Below are 17,723 nucleotides of genomic sequence, written 5' to 3' on the forward strand. Positions count from 1 at the left end.
TATCATATGGCTTTAGTTTTGAGAGGGACACCACAGTGGTTAGCACTGCTGCCTCACAGCACCAGGGACCCGAATTCAAGTCCTGGCTTGGGTCACTGTCTGTGTGGAATTTGTACATTCTCCTTGAGTCTGCAAAGGTTAGGTGCATTGGCCATGCTAAGTTCTCTCTTTGTACCCAGGTGCTGGAGTGTGGCAACGAGGGGATTTTCACAGTAGCTTCATTGCAGTGTTAATGTAAGCCTACTTGTGACTAATAAATACATTTTTTAAAAGTCACTTTTTCACAACGACTTAACTGGGTGTGAGAAAAATATTTAAGTCTAACAGATAAAGCAGTTAAGTTATTGTAACGTCCTTTGTGGAGATTTTAAGTTTTTTTAATTTTTGTCACCCAGGTATGAGTGCCACAGCCAAACGGAATGCAGCTGCAGGAAATAAAGAAATCAATTGGAACAGAGATAAAATCCGTGATCGACCACGACAGAGTACAAACAAAAAATTATCCTCTAGCGGCCAGGGAGGTAACGATGCAGCTAAACGCTCACGCAGCCGAATGTCAGCAGAGTCTGAAGCTCGAATGAGCAAGTCCAAATCTGATGGGCAGATCAGTGATAAAACTGCTCTGGAAGCAAAGATAAAAGATCTCCTTGCTTTAGCTAAGAATAAGGACATGGAGATCCTCCATCTTAGAAATGAACTTCGAGACATGCGTGCCCAGCTGGGACTGAGCAATGACATGCTGGAAGGAGAGGGAGAAGAGAAGGTTGAAGTAAAAGAAGATGCTGTACCCCATCAGCCTAGAGATGTGGAGTCGAGTCTTCTCCAGTTGGAAGAGCAGAACAGTACAATCCGGGATGAGCTGAATCAGCTGAAAAATGAAAACCGAATGCTAAAAGATCGATTAAACGCTCTTGGCTTCTCTTTGGAACAAAAATTAGACACCGCAGAGAAGCTGTTTGGTTTTCAGTCCTCAAGTCCTGAGGTAGCTGTTGGCAACCAGAGCGATGGAGGCACCTTAACTTCCTCAGTGGAGGGCTCAGCACCTGGGTCTATGGAAGACCTCCTGAGCCAGGATGAGAATACATTAACTGACAACCGCAGCAATTCTCTAGACAACTTGGACAGTGAATCCAGTGAAGTCTACCAACCGCTTACTTCCAGTGATGATGCATTGGATGCTCCGTCATCGTCATCGGAATCTGAAGGTGCACCGAGTAGGGAGCGGTCAAGGAAGGGGAGCAGTGGGAATGTAAGTGAGGTGTCGGTCGCTTGTTTAACAGAGCGCATTCATCAGATGGAAGAAAATCAGCACAGCACAGCAGAGGAGCTCCAAGCTACCCTTCAGGAACTTGCAGATCTTCAGCAGATAACACAGGAGTTAAATTCTGAGAATGAAAGGTTAGGGGAGGAAAAGGTCATTCTGATGGACTCCTTGTGTCAGCAAAGTGATAAATTAGAGCACTTCAGTCGACAGAATGAGTATTTTCGTTCCTTGCTGGATGAGCACCACATTTCATATGTTCTAGATGAAGATGTAAAAAGTGGCCGCTACATGGAGCTAGAGCAGAGGTATATGGACCTCGCTGAAAATGCACGCTTTGAACGTGAGCAACTTCTTGGAGTGCAGCAACATTTAAGCAACACCCTGAAAATGGCAGAACAAGACAACAAGGATGCTCAGGAATTGATAGGTGCTCTCAAAGAACGTAACCATCAAATGGAGCGGATCATGGAGTCTGAACAAAAAGCCAAAACAACACTTGCTGGAGCATTGGAAGAATATAAAGCAACTGTTGCAAATGATCAGATTGAGCTGAACAGATTCAAGGCTCTGTTAGAACACGAGAAACAGAAGGTTGCAGATTTGTATGCTTTCCACAATGCAAGTGACAAGTCAGATTTACAAGAACTATTGGAGACTACACGACTGGACAAAGAGAAAATTGAGGCCTTGTACAATACTCTCCAGGAAGAGCTGGCCCATACTCGCAATGATGCAAACCAACTACAGGATACCCTCGCTAAGGTATGATGAGCGTTAAAGTAGTGAACAAATACCACTTAAAAGGGAATTCACCAAAACAGATTCCTACAAATGTTTGCTGGTATGTGAAGTAGATCAATATAGATTTTTAAACACAAAATATTTCTCCTTATAATCTAACACTTGAACATTCTGATGAGCTTCCTTGCTTTTGTTCTCTTTACCTCCGTTTATACAGCCACATATCCTATATGCTCCTTTAACAGCCTCCTTAACTTGTCCTGTTAGATTTGTGTAGTCATGATGTGGAGATGCCGGCGTTGGACTGGGGTAAACACAGTAAGAAGTTTAACAACACCAGGTTAAAGTCCAACAGGTTTATTTGGTAGCAAAAGCCACACAAGCTTTCGAAGCTCTAAGCCCCTTCTTCAGGTGAGTGGGAATTCTGTTCACAAACAGAACTTATAAAGACACAGACTCAATTTACATGAATAATGGTTGGAATGCGAATACTTACAACTAATCAAGTCTAATCAATGTAACTCCCACAGTTGCGTGGACCTGCAGAGTTTCACTGGCTGTCTTGTCTGGAGACAATACACATCTTTTTAGCCTGTCTTGATGCTCTCTCCACTCCCATTGTTTTGTTTCTTAAAGACTTGATTAGTTGTAAGTATTCGCATTCCAACCATTATTCATGTAAATTGAGTCTGTGTCTTTATAAGCTCTGTTTGTGAACAGAATTCCCACTCACCTGAAGAAGGGGCTTAGAGCTTCGAAAGCTTGTGTGGCTTTTGCTACCAAATAAACCTGTTGGACTTTAACCTGGTGTTGTTAAACTTCTTACTAGATTTGTGTATATACAGCCCAGATGTTCATTGCTGAAAAACCAAATCCCAGAGGGAAACTTGGCTTACGGACCATAACTGGATTGATCTTGGCAGCAAAGAAGTCCAGTAACACTTTTGGGATTTTAAAATTAAAAGATGTATTAACAAGAAGAAAAGGAAACTTAAGCATGCAAGATTGCTGTTACACAATAAAAAATTGTCTTGCAAAATATTCTCCCAGAAGACTCCCTACTTGGTGAGACCCACAAGTAAACACATTTCAGGCAATACTCTCTCATAGATTGTTTAATCATAAAAATCTAGTGATATTGCCCAAGGCAAAACTCTCATTTTAATGATGGTATATCACATGACCTCTCAAACTCTTTTCCGTTCTGCTGTGGCGATCCAAGAATCTTCAGAAACGATACTGCTTTTTGCAGCCCAAGACTTTTCTAGCTTGACTGGGTGGCTGATTCAAATTTCACACCTCCACCCAGCACAGAGCTGTTCCCAGAAGATCTTCCCCATGCAGCCAACACAACTCAGCCCAGCATCTTTCCTTGAGCATCTTTTTATCCTTTCATCTGCAATTTGGTTGTCCTCAGCCCCATTTGAATTTAACTTTTCCAAAGTATAAAAATATAAAAGTCTTTCGGGTAGGATTTTATGGCCTTGCTCGTCCCGAAACAGTAAAATCCTGCCCAAGGTCAACGGACCTTTCCATGGTCTGTCTCTTGCCCACTTCGATTCCCTGGGGGAAGGGGTAGGCCGGGTGGGGGCAGGGCAGGTCAGTAAAATTCATTCTTCATGGTTTCCTTCTGCAGCCACTTTTTGGATCAAATAAAATTTAATAACCGTTCCTCGTCTACTTACAAAACCGTTGCAAACTGTGAAAGCAGTTTTTATTCCCTGTTGAAATTTAACAGCTGATAGACCAAATCCCTTAATATCTCCTTATGCAAATTTCTAAACTTTACTTACATATGCACTTGACCATAGCTTCATTACAAATGCACACATTTAGAATCTCTACCCCTTTCCATCCCATTCTTCAGACAAGTTGACTCTTCTCCAGCTTAATCAAATCATCTACACACACACCTACACAGACTTCTTTACGGGATAATAATTCCCCCAAAATATTTTCAAAAATAACATTCATATCACATTGAGTCAGTTTGTTCTTGTACCTTTAAAATTGTACCATTTAGTTCATGTTGACTTTTCCCATTCTTCCTACCAAGTCATACAGCTGCATTCAAATTCATCTGCCACATGCCTGTCCATTTCACCAACCTGTTTATGTCTTCTTGAAGTCTGTTGTTATTCTCCTCACGGTTTATACTTCTCCAAGTTTCATTTTATCTGCAAAGTTTGAAATGATGTCCAGTATACCCAAGCCCAGGTTATGAATCTATTTCAAAGCAGTGGTCTGAAATCTGACCTGTAAGGAACACTCGTTCCCTTCCCCTACTGGGTTTGAAAAAGAACAATTCACCACTACTTTTCTGTCTCTTAGCTAATTTTGTATCCATGCTGCCACTGTCCCTTTATTCAATTGGTGTCAGTTTTGCTAGCATGTCTTTGACATCACATTTCATAATAGATGCTTATGAAAGTCCACAGACACAGCTGCACAATTCTCTTTGATATTCTGTTACTTCATCAAAGAGCTCAATCAAGTTAGTCCAACGACATTCTTTTATCAAATCTCTGCTGGTTGTCCATGACTAATCCAGGTGTTTTCCCAGGTGACAACTCATTTTTTTTCAGGTTATTGTCTCTAAAGGATTTTGCAGTGTGAGTGTTAGGCTGTAACTTCTGATTTATCTTCCTCCTCGTTTTAAAATAAGGGAGCTGTTTGCAATCCTCCTGTACTCTGACCCTTATCTAAGGAGGATTGGTAGAATGTGACCAGAGGCTCCACAACTTTCACTCTTGGTCTCAATGTCTTAGAAACCCTCATAGAAACCCTACAGTGCAGAAGGAGGCCATTCGGCCCATCGAGTCTGCACCGACCACAATCCTACCCAGGCCCTACCCCTACATATTTACCCGCTAATCCCTCTAACCTACGCATCTCAGGACTCTAAGGGGCAATTTTTAACCTGGCCAATCAACCTAACCCGCACATCTTTGGACTGTGGGAGGAAACCGGAGCACCCGGAGGAAACCCACGCAGACACGAGGAGAACGTGCAAACTCCACACAGACAGTGACCCGAGCCGGGAATCGAACCCAGGATCCTGGAGCTGTGAAGCAGCAGTGCTAACCACTGTGCTACAGTCTTAGGCTGTATCCCATCTGGAGCAGACAACTTTGAGGGCTGCCAACCTTTTAATCACCTCCTGTTTATATATTTTTATTTCTATTTAATTTCTTGACTACCTCTTCCGTTATTGCTACATTATTGCAGTGTCCTCTTTTATGAAGATAGATGTGAAGTGAAGTATTCATTCAGTATCTGAGCCACACTCTTGTCTTTACAAGGTAATTTCTGTTTCCATTCCTAATCGGCCCCACCCTTTCTTCAACTATCGATCAAAGGATCACTAAAGTTTAAAATAAATTGATGTTGCCCACTAACCCATTCTCAATCAATCTTTGCCCCTCCAATTTCCTTTCTCAGTTCATCCCTGTACTTTCTATGTTCAGCTTGATTTTCAACTGTATTATCAACTTGCTATTTATCACTAGAATCCCTTTGCTGTTTTATTTTAATCTCTAGTGTTAGTCATTCAGGGAACTCTAGCTTTGGATGCCCTTCCTTTAACCCTTTGTGGCAATGTGTTTTGTCTGTACTTAAGCCATCTCCTCCTTGAAGGTCTCCTCATCCATCAGAGGACAAATTGTGCATGGCTCTTTGGAGTGATTAAATCTGCAAGAAAATGCTAACAAATGTGAAGAAGTGGGGATAGATCATTTGGAACCTGGGAGTAAACTGGTAATGGATGGATGGATATAAATGCTTTCTATAATCAATATGGCGCCAGTTCTATCCATGCCCAGGAAGTTGAAAATCTTACTCATGGTGTCAAAAGGATTATGATAAAAGTAGGCCATGGGGAAATGAATATTTTCTGAACATGGATGGTTTACCTGAGGGGTCCTTTTGTTACTAATCTGTTATGGGAAGAGACACGAGGAAAGATATTGATTTGATTTGAAGTTGCTGATGTTAAAGAAGAGGAAAATACCTGTATTTATTCCGAACTATTCACCACCTCAGGATGGCCTGAAGTGCTTTAAGCTAACTAAGTGTCATCACTGTTGTAGTGTTTGAAAATCAACACAGTTTTCAACAGATAAATGACCAGATCATCTGTTTGTGTTATTGGTGAGGGGATAAGTGTTGTGTGCCAGTTGTGATCCTAATCCACCTGAGTTTTGAAGCTAACTTATTTATGATCATGAACAGACTGGGAATAGAGGGATACGAACGGATGGTCTAGTTAGGAACACATGAGCGGTGCAGGCTTGGAGGGCTGAAGGGCCTGTTCCTGTGCTGTATTGTTACATAGAAACATAGAAAACTACAGCACAAAACAGGCCCTTCGGCCCCACAAGTTGTGCCGAACATATCCCTACCTTTTGGGCCTTCCTATAACCCTCCATCCTATTAAGTCCCATGTACTCATCCAGGAGTCTCTTAAAAGACCCTATTGAGTTTGCCTCCACCACCACTGACGGCAGCCGATTCCACTCGCCCACCACCCTCTGTGTGAAAAACTTCCCCCTAACATTTCCCCTGTACCTACCCCCCAGCACCTTAAACCTGTGTCCCCTCGTAGCAGCCATTTCCACCCTGGAAAAAGCCTCTGAGAGTCTGCCCGATCCATGCCTCTCAACATCTTATATACCTCTATTAGGTCTCCTCTCATCCTACGTCTCTCCAAGGAGAAAAGACCGAGCTCCCTCAGCCTATCCTCATAAGGCATGCCACTCAATCCAGGCAACATCCTTGTAAATCTCCTCTGCACCCTTTCAATCTTTTCCACATCCTTCCTGTAATGAGGCGACCAGAACTGAGCACAGTACTCCAAGTGGGGTCTGATGAGGGTCTTATAAAGCTGCATCATTATCCCCGGACTCCTAAACTCAATCCCTCGATTGATAAAGGCCAGCACACCATACGCCTTCTTAACCACCTCCTCCACCTGCGGGGCCGTTTTAGAGTCCTATGAACCTGGACCCCAAGGTCCTTCTGATCCTTTACCGTACTAAGAGTCTTTCCCTTTATATTGTACTCCTTCATCCCATTCGACCTGCCAAAATGGACCACGACGCATTTATCTGGGTTGAAGTCTATCTGCCACTTGTCCGCCCAGTCTTGCATCCTATCTATGTCCCTCTGTAACTTCTGACATCCCTCCAGACTACCAACAACCCCACCAACCTTTGTGTCGTCAGCAAACTGACCAACCCATCCCTCCACTTCCTCATCCAGGTCATTTATGAAAATGACAAACAGCAAGGGTCCCAGAACAGATCCCTGGGGCACACCACTGGTGACCGACCTCCATTTAGAAAAAGACCCATCTATACCCACTCTCTGCCTCCTTTGAGCAAGCCAGTTCTGGATCCACAGGGCAGCAGCCCCTTGGATCCCATGCCCTCTCACTTTTTTGAGAAGCCTTGCATGGGGAGCCTTATCGAACACCTTGCTAAAATCCATATAAACCACATCTACCGCTTTCCCTTCGTCAATGTGTTTAGTCACATTTTCGAAGAACTCCACCAGGCTCGTAAGGCACGATCTGCCTTTGACAAAGCCATGCTGAGTATTCTTGAGCATACTAAACCTCTCTAACCTCTCAGGATCTTCTCCATCAGCTTACCAACCACTCAGGTTAGACTCACCGGTCGGTAATTTCCTGGGCTATCCCTATTCCCCTTCTTGAAGTAACTTGCAACTGTTCTTTGTTCTTCGATTATATCTGAATTATTTGGCTCTTTTTTTAACCTTTCTCTGTGTCCTTTCCAAACTGCACCTGTATTACTTACTGGCTGCAGTATGTGTTCCCTGCGATGTAAACATGGTACTTTCTCACTTGTTGTATTCCCTGTGTTTCAGGTTGAAGATGAATATAGAATCTTCCAGGAAGAAGCCAAAAAGCAGATAGATGACCTTAACCTGAACGTGGATAAACAACGAGCTGAACTGGAAGAGAAAGAAACTGAGATAAATGACATGAAAGAGACCATTTTTGAATTAGAAGATGAAGTGGAGCAGCATCGAACGGTCAAACTCCATGACAACCTCATCATCTCAGACCTGGAGAGTAAGTGCAGTGGGACCTTCATTTCTGGCTTGTATGTGCTGTGCTGAGTTGCAGTTGAAGTATCTTTGTACAAATTCTATTTCTGCTCAGTAGCTGGTTTCTTTGCGTTTCTGGAAATACAAGTTTGCAATTTTTGTATCACATCCATTTGAATTCTGATAAGCATTCCACAGTACGATAAATTAGATTCTTTATGGACTTGAGTTTGAGCATGGAATTCCAAGCATCAGTTTAGGGTTACATAGGAGGGACACCACTTTCTGAAGGAGATTGATGTGGGAAAGTGACAATCATTAGGAGGCAGCAAGCAAGAAGCAGAGAACAGGATACAAGCTGGATGGTACTGTCGGAATAGTTCTGTTGCCTTATACGCATAAATGAAAGGTCACAGGTCAGTGAGCAGATCCTGAAGGACAACCTTGAAAGATTCACTCAATTCAAATTAACAAGTATATTTAATTGTGGCAGTAAAATGTTAAATGAAGTGTTGTAGGACAGGGTGGTAAGTGCGCACACAAAACATTTCACTTCCACCTCTCCCCTGAAGCTTATTCTATGTTTATGTTGTTGATGATCTTGCTCTAAGGTGATCCACTGTACTGATAACAGGACCAAGCCTTCTGTTACTTCATTGTGCTATTCGTTCGTTGTTGAGAAGGGAGCACCTTATTTCTGAGATCTAGTTTATTCTGACTGTTCATTCTCCATATAAAATGGTGAAAAGAAACATAAATAGATGAATGCGGAAGTGGGACGACATTATTGCAGTTGCAAGTTACTGCAGTTTGACACTGGGTGAAGTGCACATGTCTGAGTTTCAAAGTGAATTAACGCCCTCCAGTGGGGGAAGACTGCTATTAAGCAGGCTGGTTTAAAAAGCTGCACTGGAATCTGTTCAAACTTCACTACACGTTTATATTCCACAATGCTGTGGCTCTTGGACCCTGACACTTAATTCGGATTCCTCATTCAGCCTAATGTATCTCAGTCATATAAGTATAATGTATTCTGTTTTCCCTAACATTCATTAGCACCATTTAAAGAAAAGCTTCGAAAGCTTTGCAGTCTTTATGTGGTTGCTCTATTTCAGCTGGTGGAAAGCCCAGACTTTTCATTCAATCTTTCACGGGTTGAGAGATGCTGACCAGACTAGCATTTGTTGCCCCGTCCCTAATTGTCCTTGAGAAGATGGTGGTGAGCTGTCTCCTTGAAATTCTGCAGTCCATGTGATGTAGGTATACCCACAGTGCTGTTAAGTTATTCAAGAATTTTGACCCAGTAACAGTTAAGGAATGGCAAAATATTACCAAGTCAAGGTGGTGTTTGGCTTGGAGGAGAACTTGCAGTTGTTGGTGTTGCCATGTGTCTGCTGCTTTTGTTGTTCTAGGTGGTAGAGGTCACGGGTTGGAGGGTGGGGGCGCAGTTGTTGTGGGCAGTGGGTGTATGTCTTTTGGGGGGGAACTGTGGGTATTAGGAGTATGGACAGGCGGTTTGGAAGTGGTGAGAAGGGTGTTGAAGCTGGTCCCAGGATTTGGGAATCTTGGGTGTTGGGAAAATCATTCTCTTGCTGCATACATGCTGGCCTTGGGCACTGGAACTGTGCTCGGCTTCCCACCTGCAGCACGAGGAGCACACCATGTCCCTGAGCTCTCCTGCTATGATTACCCCTTTAAATTAAACCTTTTAAATCGATTACTCTAGGGCCTTTCTTTCATGATCCTTGTTGCTACAGAATGTACAAACTATAAACACAAAAAGAGATTACAAACTATAAGTGATAAAAGCAGTAAATACTTACCCGACCTTACCCACTCCTTACCAATCAGCGCTCTCCCTTGTAGCCTCTACTGCTGTAGCATGGCAAGACCACTCTCTGAAGATTTAAGAACTTGGAAAGCAAAGAAAAAATACAAAGAGCACTCCTTCCCCTCTGCCCAATTCCCACTGTGCTCCAAATTGCCTCTTCCCACACTCACTCTGGCTATGTCTCACTCAGAACGTGTTCTGTCCCATTGTCCATGTGCAAGCTCACTGTGTCAGGGGATTCCTATGATCTGGGAGTAGTGGGATAGTTGGCAGCCAGAGAAGCAACTGAAGGCTGTGGATCCACCTACCCGTGGACTGAGATAATCAGAGGGGGAGGGCTGTGACAAAACAGCCTCTGCTTGAGGGTCAACTTCAATTCTTCCCTCCAGGTTGTAGCTGGATGAAAGTTTCTAACGTTGATGTTTATTGCGGTTCTTCGTCTCCACAGACTCTGTTAAAAAGCTTCAAGATCAGAAACATGACATGGACAGAGAAACCAAAATCCTAAACAGGAGGTTAAGGGTAAGTTGTTTCTTTTACTGAGAGTTATTCAATTTGCGATTTTTCAACGTGATTGTAGCTAAGTCCTTTCTCAGAAGATAATTATTTAAATAATGGCTAAAGTAAAAACCAAACACCTTGGATACTTCTTTCTATCCAACTTTCTTGATGATCTAACTAAACCCCTTGGCTGATTTCATCCCCCATTCCCTGATGCCATGCACCATTCTTACTGGTACAGGAGAAGGTATGTGAGGATGGTTTGGGGTTAATTTTGTTGCAACTCTTTCTTTATGAAGTTTCCCACTTTCAGGGTTTAATGCCTATTCCAGATGATCTGTCGGAAGTGGGGAGTTGCATTCTGCTAGTATACTCGAGCATTGATGATGTGTTAATAGAATCCCTACAGTGCAAAAGGAGGCCATCTGGCCCATCGAACCTGCACCAACAACAATCCCACCCAGCCCTTATCCCCGTAACCCCACCTATTCACCCTGCTCGTCCCCTGACACAAAGGGGCAATTTACCATTGTCAATCCATCTACCCTGCAAATCTTTGGACTCTGGGAGGAAACCGGAGCACCCAGAGGAAACCAGACGAGAGGAAAACATGCAAACTCCATACAGACAGTGACCCTAGGCTGGAACTGAAAGTGGGTCTCTGGTGCTGTGAGGCAGCAGTGCTAACCACTGTGCCATCCATATTCAATGTTCTTTCAGTTGTTAATTTGAGTGCATTATTATATTAGTTAAGGGTGAGAAACTTATAAGGATGGAGCTATACCTATGCTTTTGCAAAGTTGTTGAGCTTTTCATGCATTGACTCAAAAGCGACTGTATAACTGAGAAAAGCACCAAATATACTAAACTCATGAGTGTGAGACAGACTGCAAGGGACTGACTCAGCTCAAGCCTGTAGTGTTGAAGAGATACTGGCCAAAACATTTTGCCTATAACACTTGGAAGGCTTTTGTAAACCAGGAAAAGTCTAAGGGGACAATGGCAGAATGTTTTCTGCCTGGACTCTGGTTTCCCTTGTGGTGCCTTTAATGCTGTCACAGCCAACCAATGGACAACTGATGTTTGGGTGTGGATGATTGTGTTTATTGCTGAGTAATGAGTGAGAGTTGGCAAGTGTAAAGTGAAGATGGTCCTTCAAGAGAGTGAAATGGGTTAGGTAAACCTCAACCCATTTCTAAAGGACAAACATTCACAACTCAGATTCCTCGAAAATTTAACTTTGTTTTGTTGTCCTGTCTTTATGGAACCTCACAACGTAACATTATGATTTAATTTGAAACAAAATATTTCTTAAAAATAGGAGGAGTCAGCTGAGTGGCGACAGTTTCAGGCTGACCTCCAGACTGCAGTTGTTATCGCAAATGATATTAAATCTGAGGCGCAGGAGGAAATCAGTGACCTGAGACGCAGACTTCAGGAATCAATAGAAAAAACTGAAAAGCTCACCAAAGAATTAGAGGAAGTGAAGACACGCAAGTACGTGGGATGTTGTGATGTGACTTGGTACGTTGTACATTAGCTCGAGCTACATCCTCAGCTAGGTGAATGCTCTGTCATTATGTACAGTTGACCATTTTTATTGGTGCACTGAGGTAGGGACCTAGAACAAACATGGAAGGATAGGACGAAAGCAGGACTTGGGATAAAAAGAGAAACCTGAGGTTGTATCTGGATATACTAAGCTATTAGTTAGTAAATTTAATAGAAGTTGCAGGGAAACACGTTGAAACGATTTTGAGAAATCTGATAATGAACACTTGAAATTAGAAGGTTAAAGGACAACATAAATTCAGGGATGAATGACTACTGTCATAATGGGGGGGGGGGGGGGGGTTGCTGCTGATAAGTTTTGATTTTTCAAAAGTCTCTACCAAGGAGTTATTCACTGTAGCAGCTTATGAAATGGGAAGTAAAGTTGGTGCTAAACACAAAATCAACTTCAAAAACCGAAATAGGAGTCATAAATGGAGGTAGGAGGGAGATTTTTCAAACATTTATATGCAGCTCCTGGTATTACTCACAATATACACAAGTGTTGTGCTGTGGATTATCCAGGATATTACCCTGCTGCTAAGGTGGAGCAATGTTTCCTGCCCCTTTAAGAACAGAAACTTAATTTGCAACAAGTGAGCATAATCTGAGGTCACATAATTGTTTTTTTTTATACTTTTCCAACTCAATCAAATCCAATTCAGAGTCTCAACAAGTCGAGACATCTCCGATCCAGGCCGGCAAGACAGGGCAAGCGACCATTTACCCTGTCCTGGGCCTGATCTACATGAGCCAAGCCGATCGGGGAGGGAAAGCAATTCCTCCTCCAAGACTTGAGCTCATCTGCATCCCAGCCATAAGGCCGAGATACCGCTTTTAAAAATTGCTTCATATGAAACATATGAAGCTTCAATGCAACCCAATGACCTCAACCAAGTGCAGCATCCGCATAACCACACTTGATCTTAGCCAAAAGGCCGAGAAGCGATTTTAGTTCGGTTGAGATATGCTTATCAGTTTACATTTGCAACTCCATGCCAGATCATTCTTCTTGTGTAACAGGATCGTTTATAAAATCTTCAAGTTTGCAGCTGATTTGAAATTTTGCAGGCAGACTGAAACAAGTAGGAATCATACAAACATTTGCAGAGGGATCGGATCTCTGGGTTATCCAGACATTGAGATTAATTTTATAGTTCATTGTGGGTAAATAATTAGTGTTGAAACGATGGTTCCAACGTGGAACAGTGATACATGGTCTATATTAGAAAGTGGGTCTAGATAAATCTTATGAAACCATTGCCCAATGTTTGCATACAGTTTTCTTTTTAAATGGGAAGTACAATAATGCAGAATAAATCAAAAACATTTCTGCTGTTGCATAAGGTGCTGGTCAGATTCTATCTAATGAAGTGTGCAATTCCTGAAAACAAACTCAGGAAGGATCTTTTACTCGGGAGGGATTATGGTTACATTGATGTAACTCCAATGAACTAGACAACGGCCGGAATTCTCCAACCTTACCCGCGACTGGGATTCTCCCACCCCACTGCTGGTAATGGAGATTTGGTTGACACCAAATTCTCCGTTTTCACTGGCAGTGGTAGCAGGGTGTACGAAACTGGAGAATTCCAGACGTCGTTTCTGTATGGTGGATGAATGTAGAGGGCAGGAGAAGCCATAAAAAATACTTCAAGGATAACCAAATGGGAAAATTCTAGTCATTCAATTGTAATTGTGGAGTCTGGGAATCTTCCCATGGTGTATAGAACATAGAAAAACTACAGCACAAACAGGCCCTTCGGCCCACAAGTTGCACCGGTCATGTCCCTACCTACCTAGGCTTATATATAGGCTTACCTATACCCTCAATCCTATTAAGTCCCATGTACTCATCCAGAAGTCTCTTAAAGGACCCTATCGAGTTTGCCTCCACCACCATTGACAGCAGCTGATTCCACTCACCCACCACCCTCTGTGTGAAAAACTTACCCCTGACATCTCCTCTGTACCTACTCCCCAGCACCTTAAACCTGTGTCCTCTCGTAGCAGCCATTTCAGCCCTGGGAAAAAGCCTCTGAGAATCCACCCGATCTATACCTCTCAACATCTTGTACACCTCTATCAGGTCACGTCTCATCCTTCGTCTCTCCAAGGAGAAAAGACCGAGCTCCCTCAACCTATCGTCATAAGGCATGCCACCCAATCCAGGCAACATCCTTGTAAATCTCCTCTGCACCCTTTCAATCTTTTCCACATCCTTCCTGTAATGAGGCGACCAGAACTGAGCACAGTACTCCAAGTGGGGTCTGACGCGGGTCTTATAAAGCTGCAAGATTATCTCCCGGCTCCTAAACTCAATCCCTCGATTGATGAAGGCCAGCACACCATACGCCTTCTTAACCACCTCCTCTACCTGCGAGGCCGATTTAAGACCCGGACCCCAAGGTCCTTCTGATCCTCTACACTGCTAAGAGTCTTACCCTTGATATTATACTCCTTCATCCCATTTAATCTGCCAAAATGGACCACTACACATTTATCTGGGTTGAAGTCCATCTGCCACTTCTCCGCCCAGTCTTGCATCCTATCTATGTCACGCTGCAGCTTCTGACATCCCTCCAAACTATCCACAACACCACCAACCTTCGTGTCGTCGGCAAACTTACCAACCCATCCCTCCACTTCCTCATCCAGGTCATTTATGAAAATGACAAACAGCAAGGGTCACAGAACAGATCCCTGGGGCACTCCACTGGTGACCAACCTCCATTCAGAAAAAGACCCATCTACAACCACTCGCTGCCTTCTGCAGGCAAGCCAGTTCTGGATCCACAAGGCAACAGCCCCTTGGATCCCATGCCCTCTCACTTCCTCGAGAAGTCTTGCATGGGGGACCTTATCGAACGCCTTGCTGAAGTCCATGTAAACCACATCTACCACTTTTCCTTCGTCAATGTGTTTAGTCACATTTTCAAAGAACTCCACCAGGCTCGTAAGGCACGATTTGCCTTTGACAAAGCTGTGCTGACTACTTTTGAGCATACTAAACTTCTCTAAATGTTCATAAATCCTGTCCCTCAGGATCTTCTCCATCAACTTACCAACCACTGAGGTTAGACTCACCGGTCGGTAATTTCCTGGGCTATCCCTATTCCATTTCTTGAATATAGGAACCACATCCGCAATCCTCCGGAACCTCTCCCGTCTCCATCGGCGACGCAAAGGTCATCGCCAGAGGCTCTGCAATCTCTTCCCTCGCCTCCCACAGTAACCTTGGGTATATCCCATCCGGTCCCGGCGACTTATCTATCTTGATGCTATTCAAAATTTCCAACACATCCTCGTTCTTAATGTCGACAAACTCGATCTTCTCAGTCCGCCGCAATCCTGTAGTACAACCACCCAGGTCTTTTTCCACCATGAATACCAAGGTAAAGTATTCATTAAGCACCTCTGCTATTTCTTCCGGTTCCGTACAGACTTTCTCACCTTCATATTTTATAGGTCCTATTCCTTCACGTCTCATCCTTTTACTCTTCACATATTTATAGAACTCCTTAGGGTTCTCCTTAATCTTACCTGCCAAGGCCTTCTCGTGACCCCTTCTGGCTTTCCTAATTTCCTTCTTAAGTCCCTTCCTACAAGCCGTATACTCATCTAGATCCCCATCATCGCCTAGCTCTCTGAACCTATTGTACGCTTTCCTTTTCCTTTTGACTAGGTTCAGCACAGCTTTCGTGCACCACGGTTCCCGTAACCTACCAAAACCTCCCTGTCTCATCGGAACGTTGTCATGTAGAACTCCAGACAAACATTCCTTGAAAATCTGCCACCTTACTTCAGTACTTTCCCTCGAGAATGCCTCCTTCCAATTTACGTCTCTAATCCCCTGCCTGATGGCTTCATATTTCCCCTTACTCCAGATAAACACTTTCCTAGCTTGCCTGATCCTATCTCTTTCCAATGTTAGCGTAAAGGAGATAGAGTTATGATCACTATCCCCAAGATGCTCCCCCACTGAGAGATCCGACACCTGTCCAGGCTTATTAGCCAGTACCAGATCGAGTACAACCTCTCCTCTTGTAGGCTTATCCACATGCTGTGTCAGGAAACCCTCCTGAACACACCTCACAAACTCCTTCCCATCCAAACCCCTTACCCTAGGGATATTCCAATCGATGTTTGGGAAATTAAAGTCTCCCATCACGCCAACCCTGTTATTACTACATCTCTCCAGGATCTGTTTCCCTATCTGCTCCTCAACAGCCCTGTTACTATTGGGCGGCCTATAGAAAACACCCAGCAAAGTTATCGACCCCTTCCCGCTCCGAACCTCCACCCACAGAGACTCCGTAGACAACCCCTCCACGGCGTCCACCTTCTCTACAGCTGTGACACTATCCCCGACACTATCCCTGATCTCTCTCTCTCTCTCTCTCTCTCTCTCTCTCTCTCTCTCTCTCTCTCTCTCTCTCTCTCCCCCCCCCCCCCCCCCCCTCCCCCCCTCTGTCCTTTCTGAAACATCTGAAACCCGGCACCTGAAGTATCCAGTCCTGTCCCTGTCCCCAAGTCTCCGTAATGGCCACCACATCACACTTTCAAGCATCGATCCACACTCTAAGCTCATCCACTTTATTTACTACACTCCTGGCATTAAATTAGACACATCTCAAACCATTGGTCTGAGCTCTCCCCTTCTCCATCACCCGTCTATTCTCCCTCTTACGCTGTCTACAATCCCTCTCTATTTGTGGGTTATCCTCCTCGCTCCCAGTCACCTCATCTCGATCCCCTCCCCCCAACCTTTCTGGTTTAAAGTCTCTCCAGTAGCCTTAGCGAACCTTCCTGCCAGGATATTGGTCCCCCTGGGATTCAAGTGCCACCCGTCTTTTTTATACAGGTCACACCTGCCCCTAAAGAGGTCCCAATGATCCAGGAACCCGAATCCCTGCCCCCTGCTCCAGTCCCTCAGCCATGCATTCATCCTCCACCTCTCTCCATTCCTGCTCTCACTTTCCCGTGGCACAGGCAGTAATCCTGAGATTACTACCTTTGCGTTCCTCCTTCTCAACTGTCTACCTAACTCCCTATATTCTCTTTTCATGACCCCTCCCCTCTTCCTACCTATGTCAGCGGTACCAATATGTACCACAACCTCTGGCTCCTCTCCCTCCCCCCTCAGGATTTCTGGGACGTGACCAGAGACATCCCGGATCCCGGCACCAGGGAGGCAGACCACCATCCGAGACTCCCGTCTGCCTCTGCAAAAACGCCTGTCCGACCCCCTTACTGTTGAGTCCCCGATTAATACTGCCTTCCTCCTCCTTTCTTTAGCCCTCTGAGATACAGGGCTGGACTCTGCTCCAGAGACACAGCCACTGCTGCTTCCCCCAGGTGGGCTATCCCCCCCAGCAGTACTCAGACAGGAGTACTTATTGTGAAGGGGCACATCCACCGGGGTACTCTCTATCAACCGAGCTTTCCTCCTCCTGGCCGTTACCCACTTGCCTGCCTCCTGTGGCCCTGCTGTGACCACCTGCTGATAGCTCCTGTCTATCACCACCTCATTTTCCCTAACCAGACGAAGACCCTCGAGCTGCAGTTCCAGTTCTCTAACCCGGTCCCTTAGGAACCGCAGCTCGACACACCCATCACAGATATGGACGTCCGGGAGGCCAGGAGCCTCCAGGACCTCCCACATCCTACATTGGGAACAACAGACTGGCCTCACACTCAGAATTTCCCTTTTTGTTTCAAGGAACACAGAGAAACGTACTTAAGAATTAGAGTTACCCCACCTCG

General features: G+C 44.4%; 1 protein-coding gene across 6 annotated transcripts in view; it reads left to right on the forward strand.

The window, feature by feature from the left end:
* Positions 1–17,723, forward strand: part of specc1la (sperm antigen with calponin homology and coiled-coil domains 1-like a) — a 364,982-nt gene that overhangs the window by 169,650 nt on the left and 177,609 nt on the right. For 4 of the 6 annotated variants that reach the window (XM_078226760.1, XM_078226763.1, XM_078226762.1 and 1 more), the window contains exons 4-7: positions 396–2,026; positions 7,892–8,099; positions 10,354–10,427; positions 11,728–11,930. In XM_078226760.1, the coding sequence (XP_078082886.1) occupies positions 396–2,026; positions 7,892–8,099; positions 10,354–10,427; positions 11,728–11,930 (2,116 nt within the window). The remainder of the gene's footprint in view (positions 1–395; positions 2,027–7,891; positions 8,100–10,353; positions 10,428–11,727; positions 11,931–17,723) is intronic. The other 2 variants (XM_078226764.1, XM_078226765.1) reach the window with 1 other exon arrangement.

Source organism: Mustelus asterias, chromosome 13 (assembly GCF_964213995.1).
Source record: "Mustelus asterias chromosome 13, sMusAst1.hap1.1, whole genome shotgun sequence".
Lineage (NCBI taxonomy): Eukaryota > Metazoa > Chordata > Chondrichthyes > Carcharhiniformes > Triakidae > Mustelus > Mustelus asterias.